Source organism: Macaca fascicularis, chromosome 5, assembly GCF_037993035.2.
Source record: "Macaca fascicularis isolate 582-1 chromosome 5, T2T-MFA8v1.1".
Lineage (NCBI taxonomy): Eukaryota > Metazoa > Chordata > Mammalia > Primates > Cercopithecidae > Macaca > Macaca fascicularis.
The window spans coordinates 105,245,076-105,259,447 of record NC_088379.1 but is presented as its reverse complement, the minus strand read 5'-3'; the positions used below and the strand labels follow the sequence as shown (position 1 = coordinate 105,259,447).

The following is a 14,372-nucleotide window of genomic DNA, read 5'->3' as shown; positions in this document are numbered from 1 at the left end:
TATTTAAAAAACTTAAATGGCTGTATTTATGAGGTTATAATTTGATGTACATAAAAACTAAAAAGAAAGTACATGTCATTATTAGGAAGTCTTTACAGACCATCACCTCAATTTGGTTAACACTAAAGGGATGGAAGTCAGCCAACTGTTGAATGCCTACATTTTATTCTTTTCTCTCCTAGCAGTGTTGGAGAAATATAGATTGACCCTTTAGAGCGTCATATTCTATTATGAAAGGTTTTATTATGGGGAATCAATCTCTTCATAAAAACACCCAGAAAAGGAAAATATATTCTAGAATTAAATACTTGGGGGTGAGAGTGGGCTAAGAAATATATCTGTGAATAAAAATAAAATATTATTTTTAAATGTTTATGTGAGAAATATTGGTACAATTTCAGTTTTTTGAATATGTGCACCTTTGAAAAGACAAATGGACATTTGGCAAGTTCAATGGATCAAATTACTTAGGTTTCAAGTTCATATTTGAAACGTTCTCTGAGTGACTATAAACCATACAGCCTCTTACAGATAAGGGAATCTTGGGCAAAATAAGACAGAGGCCACCATTAACTTATACATTCTACAGCATTACCCACAGTATATATGTTTTATTTTACCTCAGCCTGATTTCTTGCATACTTTATTAAGCAAAATCCATGAGAAGTGAGTTACCTGGCTACCATGAAGACCAGCCTTCCCAATGTACTGAAAGATGTTCAGGTTACTTCTCCTTAGAATGCCAGAACCCGAGTAAAGAATGTCTAGGCTGTAAGTAGACGCCGAATGGGGACTACCTGATGACACACAATAACTGTAATTTAATAGCAGTTCCAGCAATGCTAAGTTGTGGGGTACAGAAGGAGAACCTCTTTTTGGTGTACATACGTTCTATGTAGCCAGTGTAGGCCGAAGAAGATCCACTCCTGGAGAAACGGTCATAATTGTGAGCAACCATTTCCTTCAGAACTCGACGGACAATTTTGCTGCAACATATGAGGGGGGAAAAAGGCTGCACATTCATTGTAATGACTGTTTCCCAAGTCAAATTTGGAAAAAAGAAATCCTCAGTGGAAAAAAGAGGAAGCCAAATTTTCCTCATGCCTTTCCAAGAGCCGGGGCGGTGCCAGCTGGCGTGGTAGCATCAGGATTAGGGCTAGCCCCTTCATTACTCAGATATTTGAAATTTAGTTTGGTATCAAAATGACAGCAAGGCAAGGGTGTCCAGCTTTGAGGTGGCTTAAGTTGACTAGTAGACACATTTCAGGCATGGCAAAATTCGTCATGGCTTTATTGTTAAATAGTGCGTACACTTAAAGGAAAATTGTGCCAAACTGGAGAGGTTGCACAATATTTCTTTAAATGTTTTTCTTCATTCTCTAATAGTCTCTTTCACTAATGACATATAACAGTACATTTCCAGTATTTCTTCTATATCTGTGAAGTTTCCAATTACAGAAACAGCTCAGTAATACCCATATAGAAACGACTGTCTCCTCTGGAGCAAGTCTTAATCCTTACCCCATGCCTCCATCTTGTTGTCTAAGTAATTGGTGTTAAGATGTTCATTTCTGATTACATAACATTAATCATATCAGTAATAGCAACATTACGACAACACAGCAAAACATCAAAATAATCAACTATAGAAATCTGGTCCTAGGTCTGAGGTAGAAAATAATTGAGGGGAAGCGATGGCATCCTGAGAAGTTCCCCCTCCAATATCACTAGGTTATAAGATTTTAGCCTAGAGAAGCAAAGATGAGGAGGGTCATGACAGCTGTTCTCAGATATTCAAAGGGTCTTCTTGTGGATGAATGACTAGATGTATTTTGCTTTGCTCCCGGGATAAAACCAGAGCCAATAGGAAGATTTCACCTTATACAAAGACATAATGTTGAGTCTCTGACCAACACTGGCACAAGTTCCCTCAAAGATGGTGAGCTTCCTGTCACCGGGAGAGGGAAGCAAAGTCTGAATACCACCTGCTGGGAGACTACAGCCCTACAGAGGAGAGATGCCAAGCAAGGGAGCCTTTAGTGTTCCTCCCCACTCTAATGTTTTTGGTTCTGAGACTCTGACCCATAATGTTGGTGATACTTTCCTCACAATTTCTAGTCTGTTCTCTACCCCACTGTCTCCTCTTTCCAGGTCCCTGAAATGCTAGGGCCACAAGACAAAGGCAGCAAGTACACCCAGGATCTCCTCCACAGGGTCGCATAAAAGCAAACAAAGAAATGGAGGGAGAAGCTAAATGCATTCTACTAGAAATACATGGCTGCAGAGAGGCTTGGCTTCTTTTCTCACCTGCTCTCTTCCTCTTTCCTGAACATCCTGCTTTTATCTCTGCTCTACTCACATCCATTTCTTATGTCTTCCTTCAGTCTTAGTCCTTGTTTCTCTTTCTTTCAAACTCTTAATGCCATCTTTTTTCATTTTTTTTCTCTTTATTTTCCACCCTTCCAATCTCTGTGGTGAATGCTTAAATCTGATCTTTCCTGGGGGTAGTGTTCTGCATGTAACTCAGAAAAAATGAAACTTCCTTCTCTGACCCTCTAATTCCAGGGAGGAGGCACCTTGGCGGAGCCACTTTGCATTTGGGAGGAGTGACTTGGGAACTGGAAGGAAATTAATTCAGCAAGAGTTATAGAGTGATGAACTCTACTGAATGCACTCTTTAAATTTTGAATCATCTTAAAATGTAGGCAGTGCCTAAGATTTTAAACTTAAATGGGAAATTTATTTGATCTGTGATAAATGGGGTTTCAAAAATTCCTAACACTCGAAATGTTACAATAAAAAACCATTTGGTAAGAATTTACATTGTTTTGTTGTACGTATTTTAAAAATCCTGTTGAAAATGCAGTTAGCTTTTAAAACATTTGGCAATATACACTTTCCAGACTGAACAAGACAACCCTAGTAAAAATTATACCCAGAGTTCCCACTCATGGACTCATAGTGCCAAACTGAAGTTGTTTCATCTGGTCCCCTAAATAGCCCTATTATGGGAAATCTGGCACTCTTTGGTTTTATGCAACGTAACCCTACATAATGGCCACATCATTATTACTAGCTACATGGGTACCACATGAACACACAAATAAGCTTGACTACACAGAGAGACATGTGCAATATATTATACCTTGCAGGCATTTCAAAATGTAGGATGTCTTGAACAATGGCGAGCATGTATTTATTCATTTCTTGGGGAAGCTCCCCAATAGACAGCAGGATGTTCTTGACTTCCATGTAGGATGGATTGTTATTTAAAATGATAGCAGCTGCAGTAGTGCGCACAGTCTTTTCGTGAACTTTACGGTTTTGGTGGTATATTCTGTTCAAGGTCTTTTTCACCTGTTCATGAGATATTCAAACTCAGTGCACATCTAGATATTTTTTAAATGGACATTTCAGCAGGAATAGTGAGTGTTCATAAAAATATATATGTGTTACTACATTTCTCAGATTCCTTTGTGATTTGGTGGGGGCCACGTGAGTAGTTCTGGCTAATGGGCCATTGACAGAATCTATGAGGATCACTTCTAGGCTGAAGCCATTAAGAATGCCAAAATAATTGCATTCCATTGCAACAAGTAACTTCATAGATTATTAGAACTGCCTAACGATATGCAATATGTAAGGATCTACACTAAGCATCTATATTTATTTAATTCCATTTGCCCTTACCTTTTACTAACTCCCTCAAATCCTGGCTTTGCCCTCAGATATATAGATGTTAAATAAGTCACCCAAGAACAAACAACCAGGGAAGGACAGAGCCAGAGTTTATATGTAGGTCTGTCTTTCTCAAAAGCATGTGCCCCTAACCGTCATGATTTGCAGCCACCAACTTCAACACAAAACTGGTGGGCAGGTGCTTAGCTACAAACTGGAAACACCATTCTCGGCAGATGGTTTATCTTGAGATTTGTAGACATTGTCTGCCCTAACAAAGGTTTAATTTAGTTGGCTTCCTGAAACATGTAGTTGTAGTAACAAACAAAGTTATATTTAAACCAGGATATTTCAGTATTGAAAAATGTAACAGCATCTTAAAACTTATAAAAGTAAATATATTTCAAAAACGAATTTGTTTCTTAAAATAAGAGAATATGCTTCAATATTTACGCTTCAGGATATAGGATGTTACCCTGTGAGGATATTTAGAGTAGCCTCAAATGCAATTTTAGAGTTATTTTTAAGCAGGAGAGAAGACTATTTGGAGAAAATATAGAGTGACTTGAGAGGAATTTGCATTTAACTCATGTTCAGACATGCTTTTTTTTTTTCTTCTGTTAATGTCACAAATATTCTCAGAGATTTTACCTCATCAGTTATGAAAGGGAGATCATATCTCTGGAGAGTAGTGGTAGCCAGGTGGCTGATGGGCCCTTCTCCTGCTTCTGCATACTTCAGAAGACTTGGGATGCCTTCTGGAAGCAGGGCATTCTTCAAAGCCAGCAGATACATCCTGGTGTCCTCTTTTTTCTCTGCTTTTTCAAGTCCTCCCAGGATTAACTTCTTAGCTTCCACTACTGCCTGAAAAATCATATACCTTAGATATATGCATGACCATACATTGAAGAAGACTTGGGCAAGACTGGCTTTATTCTTGGGTCGAAGAAAGCAACCTACAGTTTTACAAAGTTTTGCATTGGTTGCTTGACTGAGGCACACAGTGGAATAAAAGCAAACAAGTAAAGCCTGATAAAGGTGTTGTGCTTTTTTTTTTTTTTTTTTTTAATACATATACATTCTTAAGAAGCAGTGAGTATTATCAATCGCTAAAGCAGCAATTAGATGGAGCCTTAGTGTCACCATGCACCTTTCCTTAAGTAAAAACTCGGGTGAGACCTCTTAGAGCTCAACCATAAGGTCTGGCTCTAAATGTTTTAAAAGTGCTTGTTTTTACTTAATTCCAAATTTAATTAGTGCTGCAATATAGTTTAAAAAATATTTCTTAAGTACCTCCTATGTGGTAGGTACTTTACTAGGTACTTTTCAAATACATTCTATAATGAGAGAAGTCCTTTTGTCCTAGTATGAGAAAAAGGGGGATTGAGTGTAAGTTAATAGTTTGATGGGAAAGCAAATTAGAAATAGGGACATCTGGGTTCTGGTCTTATATTTGCCACTACATATGTTTTAGAGACTTCAGTTTCATGTTTAAAATAAAGATTCTTTGGATGACAGAGCCTAGGCTGAAAAAATTTTTTTAAAAATAAAGGGTTTTAAGATCTAATTCATCCACAGGATTCATAACCTCTGAAATTAGGCTACAAGCACACACACACACACACACACACACACACACACACACACACACACGGGGTTGGGGAGAATGAATGATATGGGGAAGAGTGGAGAAGTGTTAACAAAAGGCTCCCAATAGAAGGGAAGATGCTAAACATCACACTTAATCAGAGAAGTGACATTTCTCAACTACCAAATTGGTGAAAAATTCAAAAGTTTGCTACCATATTTTTTAGGTGAGACTATGGTGAAGTAGGCCTTTTCATAAATTGCTGATGAAAGCCTAAAACGGTACAATTCCTATGAAAGATAATGTGACAAAAACAAACAGAACTGGTTTTTGACAAGCAACTCTATCCCTAAAGCTACATCTCAACAGTAGCAAAAATCTGTGCCTGAGATTAGTCACTTCAGTATTATTTGTAATAGCAAAATAGTGGAAGCCACTCACATGACCATTCATAGGAGATGTTAAATAAAACATAGTCCATAGACACAATGGAGTACTAGGCAGTTGTCAAAAGGAATGAAAAAGATCTCTATGTAGTGAATATTTTCATGATATATTAAGTGAAAAATGTAAGATACAAAAAGAGTATATGCAGAATGATATATTTTGTGCAAAAAGGTATGTAAATGTGTGAACATCTGTTTACTGTTGCAAAAGGAAACATAGAAAGAATTTTTTTTTTTTTTTTAATCAGTGATTTTGTTTACCTAGAGGAAGTAGGTGAGATTGGGGGAAAAGCATCAGGAAGCGAATGAGAACTCTTTGATAATACTTTTAAAACACAGTTTTGTCTTTTGAACCACATTACTATTTCACATGTTCAAAAAATAAAATTAAATCAACAGGATGAACAATTATCAAAATTCAATTTAACCAGAAACAAATGAAACCAAATGTCTATCAACTTGTTAATATGACTAAACAAAAGAGAATAAAAAAGAATTAATCCAAGTAACTTTTGAGCATAAAACTTTGTACATATGCAATGGAATATAGTCTAAGGACAAAAAGAACTATAATAAAGTCTTGAACTTTACTTAGTTTGTTTCTGTAGTAATACTGGTGTAGCAATTCCAAAAAAATATTGTGTATGTTTTAGAATTGAGCAGATGAATCAATATATTGGTGTTCTCGAAAACCACATTTGTCACAGTGGGAGAAGGAAAATATAATGATGAAACGAGGGAAAAAAGAACCCTATAGTGTTGAATTAGAATTAGAATTAGAGATAGCAGTGGGAATTCACAATTTGGTAAATACATGTATTTTTTTTTTCATTGTAAGATACTATTTGCAATGGCACTCAAGTAATAAGAAGTAAAAGTATTCAGAGGTAAATGTCAGATGTCTGCAAATTACTGTCAAATTATATAACTAAAATAAAACAGAAAGAGATAAAGCAAAGATAAGAATATGTTAACAACTGATGAATCTAGATGAAAGATATCCGGGTGTTCATGGAATTGTACTGTTCTTACAACGTTTCCGTAGGTTTAAATTTTTTCAAGTACAAATTCAGTGAAAATAAGCAATTAGGATGCAGGGAGGTCAAAACATAAGCAAAAGACAAACATAAAAAAGAAACATGTGGCATAGTACTGGTTGTGCACTTGTCTAGCCACCATTCAGACTGTCACAGGACAGTAGCTTTTATGCCAGTAAGTTCTGAAAGGCTATAGAACTACATAGGATGGCAGATACCTTTTATACAGTATGCCTGTAGTGTGCCCAGTAGCTACCTTAAATTTGTGCTTATTTAATACAAGACATCATTTTCTTTCCTTCCTTTCATATATCTTTGATTTGGGCAAAAGATAAATGAGTGTTCCACAGCAGAAAATTCAAAAGAAAAATTGAACCTTTACTACAGTTGTTCGGTAGTAAATTCACTACAGCCAAATCTCATCATCCTCAAAGATGAAAAAAAAAAGTTTGCGCAAAAACATGAACAAAACTGAATGCCAATGATAGTAGGTGGTCTGCAGCTACCTTCAAGGTAATTTTAAAGATGTGATGAGAACCAGGGTGTCCATTATCAGAAGAACTTTAAATTTGATCGTTTGCTCTGTTTCCTTATGCTACATGACTTTCCTAGGTAACCCCAGTCTCTTTCAAGGTTTCAGCCTCTCTCTATTTCTGACCCTAACTTCTCTCCTGAGCCATAGGTGAATATGGACACCTGTCTGTTGGACAACTGAACCTGGTGACCCAAAGGATTTCAAACTTAACATGGCCAAAACAAACTAATAGCTCTACTCTCCTCCCACCCCCCAAACCAGGCTGTATAAACCTTACTTAAGTGGTTGGCATCACCATACACCTGGTATCCTCAACTGAAAGCTTTAGAGTCACCTGGATTCTTATATCTTTCTCATTTCCCACATCTTATCAGTCACTAAATAAAATGGCCCTTGAATCTATCTCCTCTCAGCCCCCTGCCCCTACATTAATTCAGACCTTTACTAATTCTTGCCTAGGTTATTGCAAATGCTTCCAGTCAGATCTCAGTAACTCTAATCTAGTAAACAATCAGTCCACACAACATCTTGCTTCTGTCTTAATAAAAAATCTGAGTATGTCATTCATCTGCCTAAAGACTTCACTGGTCTCTTGTTTCTGTAGAATGAAGGCCAGACTCCTTAGCTTGTTATTAATGAAGATCCAGCTCACCTTCCGTCTCTATTCTCATCTTTCCTGTGTCTCCATTCTCACTTATCTGCCCCCAGAAACATACATATTTTATGTTCCAACCCCACAGAATTTCTCACTTTCCCAAGAATACCAGGCCCATTTTGACTTTGGGCCTTTTCATACATTGTTGTATGTCTCCCAGAACATCTTTCATTCCATACTTTGACCTCTTCACTTAAAAACCTCTTCTAGACTAAGTTTAAAAATTGTTATTTTGGTGGAAACTTCTCTAGCACACTCAAACAGAAAACATTGCTGCATCTTCTGTATTGTCTGAGTACTTTGTTTATATTTTAATATTATTTATTTGTTTATATTTGATAAACAGACTAGGAGTTCTTTGAGGATGGTAGAATATTTTACGTATATTTATATTTGAGGATTAGCATCATGCCTTACACAGAGTAGATGCTCATTAAATACTGCTGAACAGATCTTTCGATATGTGGGTTTTATCTTTAGCCAAGATATTTAATACACGAATAGCTGAAGTAAATCGGCTACTCAAATAATTACGGAAATTGAAAAATATAAGAAGTAATGCTTCCCTAATATAAAAATAATAAATTTAATTTCTGCCAGAACTTAATACGTTCATACTCAAGCTTTTTCAGTACTACTGGTTTTCAGTGATCTTTTTGATACTTAATGTATATTCTAGTTTTGGCTTGCCTCTTTTGGGACTATTTGGTTTCAAGAACATTTTCCCTACTATTTTTAATAGCAAGCACTTAGTAAGCAAAATGATATATAGTGCTGTCTGAGGTAGAAAAAATGCTGATGGAACACTGTCTGTATAATGTGGACAGAAAAAAGACTTACGTTTTTATATATTTAGCATCTTTATTTGCATTATAGAAAGACGGGCTGTGTTAGACATTAATCTATTTTGGTTTTCCATATTTAGTTATACTTAAAAAGTGTTTTTGCTTTTTGCTTTTTAGTAAGAAAGATGTGAAAATTGATAGTCCACTCAGGCAAGTAGAAAAGCTTTAGGCAAATGAAATTGAAAATAAAATATAAAGTTCTCTGTGATTAGAAGTAACTAAATTCCTACTATCAAAACTTAAAACTGCAAACCACACTTACTATAGACAAAGTTCTGCTCTAGGAGATAGCCTTAGAGTCTAATATTTATCTGAAAACAAGAAGTATATCATACACACCATTTAAAACTGAATACATAGTGGGTACTCAATAAAGTATATGGGTAGGGAGGTTATCGTACTTTCACTTTTTAGGAAGTCTTTATTAAATATTATCCATGTACCAGGAACTGGTAAGCAATTGGTGTTGAAAAAAACTGAGTTCCATTTCTTCATGGAACTTATATTCTAGTGAAATGGAAATATGCAATAAACATAATAAGTGAGTGAATTGTAATGTATGTTAGATGGCAAAAATTGCTATGCAAATAAGGTAAGTAGAATAGAGTAAAGAGAATTAGTAGTGCCAATAGTAGGCAGCACGTTGAGTATCAAATAGGACGATGGTGTAGAATGATGTAATACATGAGATTGGATTTGCACTTACTTTGAGTTTGCAGCCTTCGTTCTGACACAACTTTCTGACAAGTGTCCCAATGATGATCATAACAGTTTCTCTGATGTCACTGCTCCCAATAGAACCTTTGAACTTACTCTATTAACCAAACAGGGATAAAATAGGTTACCAAGACATTTAAATATTTCCAAGGAACACTTTTAGTTAAAAAATAAAGTAACCAATACATCCTTGGGAAGTATTTTTATGTTTCTAGATTGCAAACTCAGAATTTTGCTTTTGAGACACTTACACATTTGCTATGTAGCTTTGAATTGAAGAGTTAATCCCCTTTTCAGGGATTTTTAACCTGCGATATAGGGAATTCTTAACCCTGGAGGTTTATGGATTGGATTCATTGGGTCAATGAACAAAAAATAAAAGTGGGGGAGGGGTTATAAAATTTTATGTATGAGTAAAAAGGGGCTTCATCACTTTTATCAGATTCTCAATGGGTACATTTTCCATAAAGATTATGAACTATTCCACTAGATCATAGGTAAACAAGTGCAATTAAAAAGAAAACATTCTTGGACACAAGAGAAGTCTAGCTTTCATTTTCAATATAAATCTTTAACAGCAGAAGAATTGTATCTCTTCAATGTAGGTATACTAAGTATCACGAGAATTTTTGAAGTCGAAACAAATCTTGTAAAATTGATTACTGAAGCATAACCCAGACTTCTCCCCTCTGAAATTCTGTCCTGTGCTATATAACATGATAGGTGAACACAATCTTTAAATTACCATATAGTTTATACTATTTAGTGAAATTGCGAATAAGGCACTAAGTGAAATAATTTATTATACAGTTAATAATTAGTGGATAGAAAATACCCCAATTTGGATATGAATACTCAGAGGTCTCTAGTTGATAGCCTTCATTCTGATCTAAGAAACTTTTAATTACTGTTAATAGTCTTAAGAAGTTTTACAGGAGGTGAGGGTCTTTATTTTCTATTTGACTTACAATGAGGGCTCTCAGGAGTTCTTCATCGGGATGAGAAGCAAATCCACAGGCATAGAGAAATCTCTCCTGGAGGATAATGCTACTGTCACTTTTGAAATCCAAAAAGTCCAAAATGGCTTCTAATGAGTCTGAGGTCTGAGCAGAGGTGACAGCGTCCACCAGCTGAGGTCTATAAAAAAAAGGCATAATCATGGATATCAATGTTTAGGGGAAGGAATGCTTAAAAATCTCTACCATTCACAGAGTCTCTATTGGCTTGAGTTTTCTCAAGAAGTGATTTTTTAAAATTTGAACCAATGAAGAAATGATTAAGACTTTCTCAAAAAGACCCCTCCCCATTTAATTTTAATTTTCTCCTTTAACGCCCCTCTCTCTCACTCAAACAGTGTATACTCAGAATATACAAACTAATTTTACTATATTAACCTAAGCTAAGTATAATTTGGAGATTTGTAAATAAAAATTATATAAATACAATTAAAAATTAAGTTCAAATTCCTTCCTATATAGTAATACATAAAAGCTATGGGTCCCCAAATTTATCCTCTTTCTTTAATTAGCTTTACAAATACACACATTTCAGAAGTGCCTACTTGAACTAAAGCAGTCTTATTTGCTGGAAAATCCTTTAACTTTATATCCAAGGAGGAAGGTTTTGTTCTTTTTAAAAATTAAAAAAAAAAAAAAAAACATGATATAGCTCTATGTTTAACCACAATGAATACGTGTGAGCAGAATAGAACCCCTACAGAAAAACTCTAGTTACATATTTTAGTCATCAAAAATCTTTGTTTTTTTGAGCCTGGGACGGTAAAACTTCTAAGAGTAGTCGTCATATTAATGAACACATGTATGTAAATATTACATACTACATCTATTTAAACACACCAGACAATGTGACATGTGCTTAGTAGTTTATACTTTTAAAAAATGATATACTTGTACTATTTTGATCCTAACAAAAACCTAGTGAATTAAGCTTAGATAACTAGAAGACATAATACTTATTGGGTTTATATTGTGCAAGCTCTGTACTAAAAATTTTATGTGTCCAACCTCTCTTTAAGTTCTTCATCTGTAAAATGAAGTTAAAGTAGTATTTACCTCAGGATTGTTGGGAGGATTAAATTATGTTATCTCTGTAAAACATTCAGAAGAGTGCTTGACATATAGTAAGTGATTGATAAATATTAGCTGTTATTAATACTACCACCTCATTTAATCCACTGAACATTCCTATCAGTGTAATATTAATATTCCCCTGTACATGCTAGGAAACAGACACAGATATACCTAGTCATTTGTTCAAGGTCACAAAGCTGGTAAATGGGATTGCTGGAATTGAAATCTAGGTTTTTCTGACTCTGGAGTCCATAGTTTCTTAATTACATTGATGTTTCTCAAAGTGTTTTCCATGTTAACACTAGTCCTACAAAATGCTTTAAGAAAAGGGATTTTCAAGGTCATGTATTTTAGAAAATATTCAAAACGTACCAGAATATTATCTGATTAAAGATACTATAAAATTCTGCAACAGAGAGAAATTGACATGGTTTCATCCAGTTTTGCAAACTCAGTTGCTCACAGAATCTTTTCCTTTTTGCATACCTGTTAACTTCCTGCAAATTACAGGATACAACATAGAGGCTCTTTGGGAAATGTTACATTCCACCACCCTGCCTCTCACTATCCTACAATAAATAGAAAAAATTATTATCCTTATTTTACAGATGTTGAAAGTGAGGCTCAGAGAAGCTAAATATAAAAGACTTCCTTGGCCGGGTGTGGTGGCTTACGTATGTAATCCCAGCACTTTGGAAGGCCGAGGTGGGTGGATCACCTGAGGTCGGGAGTTCGAGACCAGCTTGACCAACATGGAAAAACCCCATCTCCACTAAAAATACAAAATTAGCCGGGTGTGGTGGCACATGCCTGTAATCCCAGCTACTCGGGAGGCTGAGGCAGGAGAATTGCTTGAACTCTGAAGGTGGAGGTTGTGGTGAGCTGAGATTGTACCATTGCACTCCAGCAGCATGGGCAATAAGAGCAAAACAGAGTCTCAAAAAAAAAAAAAAAAAAAAAAAAAAGACTTCCTTGAAGGATATACTGTTACTGGAGGTTAGAATTTAAACTAGATGTTCTGATTTTAGTTCATCTTAGTGTCCTTTCTATTACACTACACTACATGTGTGTTGCATGTTATATGGTTCAATATTGTATAAATAATCTGATTTAGAAAATGCATCATGCAGTCCTCCAAATTATTGCTGCCTTAAGATTTTTAGGATACAGATAATGCTAAAGTTTAGTGTAATCTCTATTCTCAATTAATACCTAATGATTCCACTTTCATTCTCAGTAATTTCTGCCTTTAATGTTAAGACAATGCCTATGTACTTTGAGAGTGGTAAAATTTTTAATAAATCTTAAAAATACAAAAAGTAATGTTAAGACAAGTCCTTCTACCAATATATTTTAACATGCTGTAATTGAAACAGAGCCTAAGAATTTATGATTTTGTTTATTTTTCAATTTCTGGTTTAAATATTTATTTTTGAAGAGAATAACCAACTTTGAATAGTAATTTGGAATTCCTATCAATTTTTTAATATCCTTAAGGCAAGTAAATAAATGCAAGTGAGCATAAACAGACTATTCAGAAAAAAGCTACAATTTTCCTCCTGTTGGGGAATTCAGTCCTTTGAACTCAGTGACTACTACTGCTGTGTGCGTGTGTGTAACTTGGCTAATTTCCACTTTTGATTATGTTAATGACTGTTATTCACTGTCAAATTAATTGAGCCTTGTTCTATATCATCAATGAAGATAATTGGTATCATAAGCTCAATTTGTATATATAAACAAATTCTGTATTATAGACTAAAAATACATTGTATTTAGAAACAGATGCAATGTTTTGGGGAAAGAATTAAGTCAACTCTGTTTATTACACATGTAAAATGCATCATATTTTCACCAAATATTGAATAATGTATGGATTTATTTTTACAGATTCTTTTCACCATTCACCTCAGTTCTCAGTTTTCTACATAAAACGTAGTTTCAACTGGCTCTTTAGTGAAATCACATTTTCAACTGAACAAGTCAAACCTTTCTTGTTGTTTTTTTTTAAACCAACTCAAATCTGTTCAGGTGTCAACAGCACGAGGAACACAATTTCAAAAACAGCGAGGCAGCACATGCCCCACGGTGTCATGACGAATCCCTGCCTTCACTTATCTATGTACCAATCTAGTCCCGATTTACACTCATAAACACAACAACATATTTATTCCAAGTCCCTGCTGAAAATCTGCTACTGTATTTCTGGTCAAGTGACTATTAAATTACAGAACTGTGGAATTACTGTTCAATGAAAATGTAGTACAACAAAATAATTGTTTTGGAGGTGGGGCAGTCGGTTTAAAAGGGGTCTTTCTTGCTTCAAAAAAACCAACAATCCAGAAATGCTTCTGACAGACAACCCCACACAAAGGTTGGGGAACTTACAATACTTCCTTGCTTTCCATCTTTAGGATTTGAAGGATCTCTTCTTTCTTCGCAGTCCTGAGGTGCTGAACGAAAGCCAGGAAGTTTCTGACAGCCTCAGCCTTGGAGAGGCTGTCAGGCTGCAGGTACTTCCTGGTGGACTGCCAGTGCTCCAAGATCTGCAAAACATAGCTGCAGGCTCATACCCCACTCACAACTGTGAACATCCACATTTACAAAGGGTGTTCTCCCAGGAATAAAATGTCCCTTGTGTCTGAAGCAAAAGCAGCTTTTTGTACCTTACCTCAATATACCTGATAGTTCTCTGCCCATATCACACCCCTGGGACTTCCAATCACTCTGTGTACCATTCCTCTGTAGGAGGACTGTTTTTGTCTATTCATATTTAGCTTG

The 14,372-nt window shown here is 35.5% G+C and overlaps 1 protein-coding gene across 2 annotated transcripts in view; it reads right to left on the bottom strand.

Annotated features, from left to right (window-relative positions):
- Positions 1-14,372, bottom strand: part of MTTP (microsomal triglyceride transfer protein) — a 58,856-nt gene that overhangs the window by 12,216 nt on the left and 32,268 nt on the right. For both annotated transcript variants that reach the window (XM_074040962.1, XM_005555531.4), the window contains exons 8-14: positions 13,980-14,137; positions 10,470-10,638; positions 9,491-9,598; positions 4,330-4,542; positions 3,146-3,357; positions 889-986; positions 676-797 (exon numbers count right to left, since the gene is read on the bottom strand). In XM_074040962.1, coding sequence (XP_073897063.1) covers positions 676-797; positions 889-986; positions 3,146-3,357; positions 4,330-4,542; positions 9,491-9,598; positions 10,470-10,638; positions 13,980-14,137 — 1,080 coding nt within the window. The remainder of the gene's footprint in view (positions 1-675; positions 798-888; positions 987-3,145; positions 3,358-4,329; positions 4,543-9,490; positions 9,599-10,469; positions 10,639-13,979; positions 14,138-14,372) is intronic.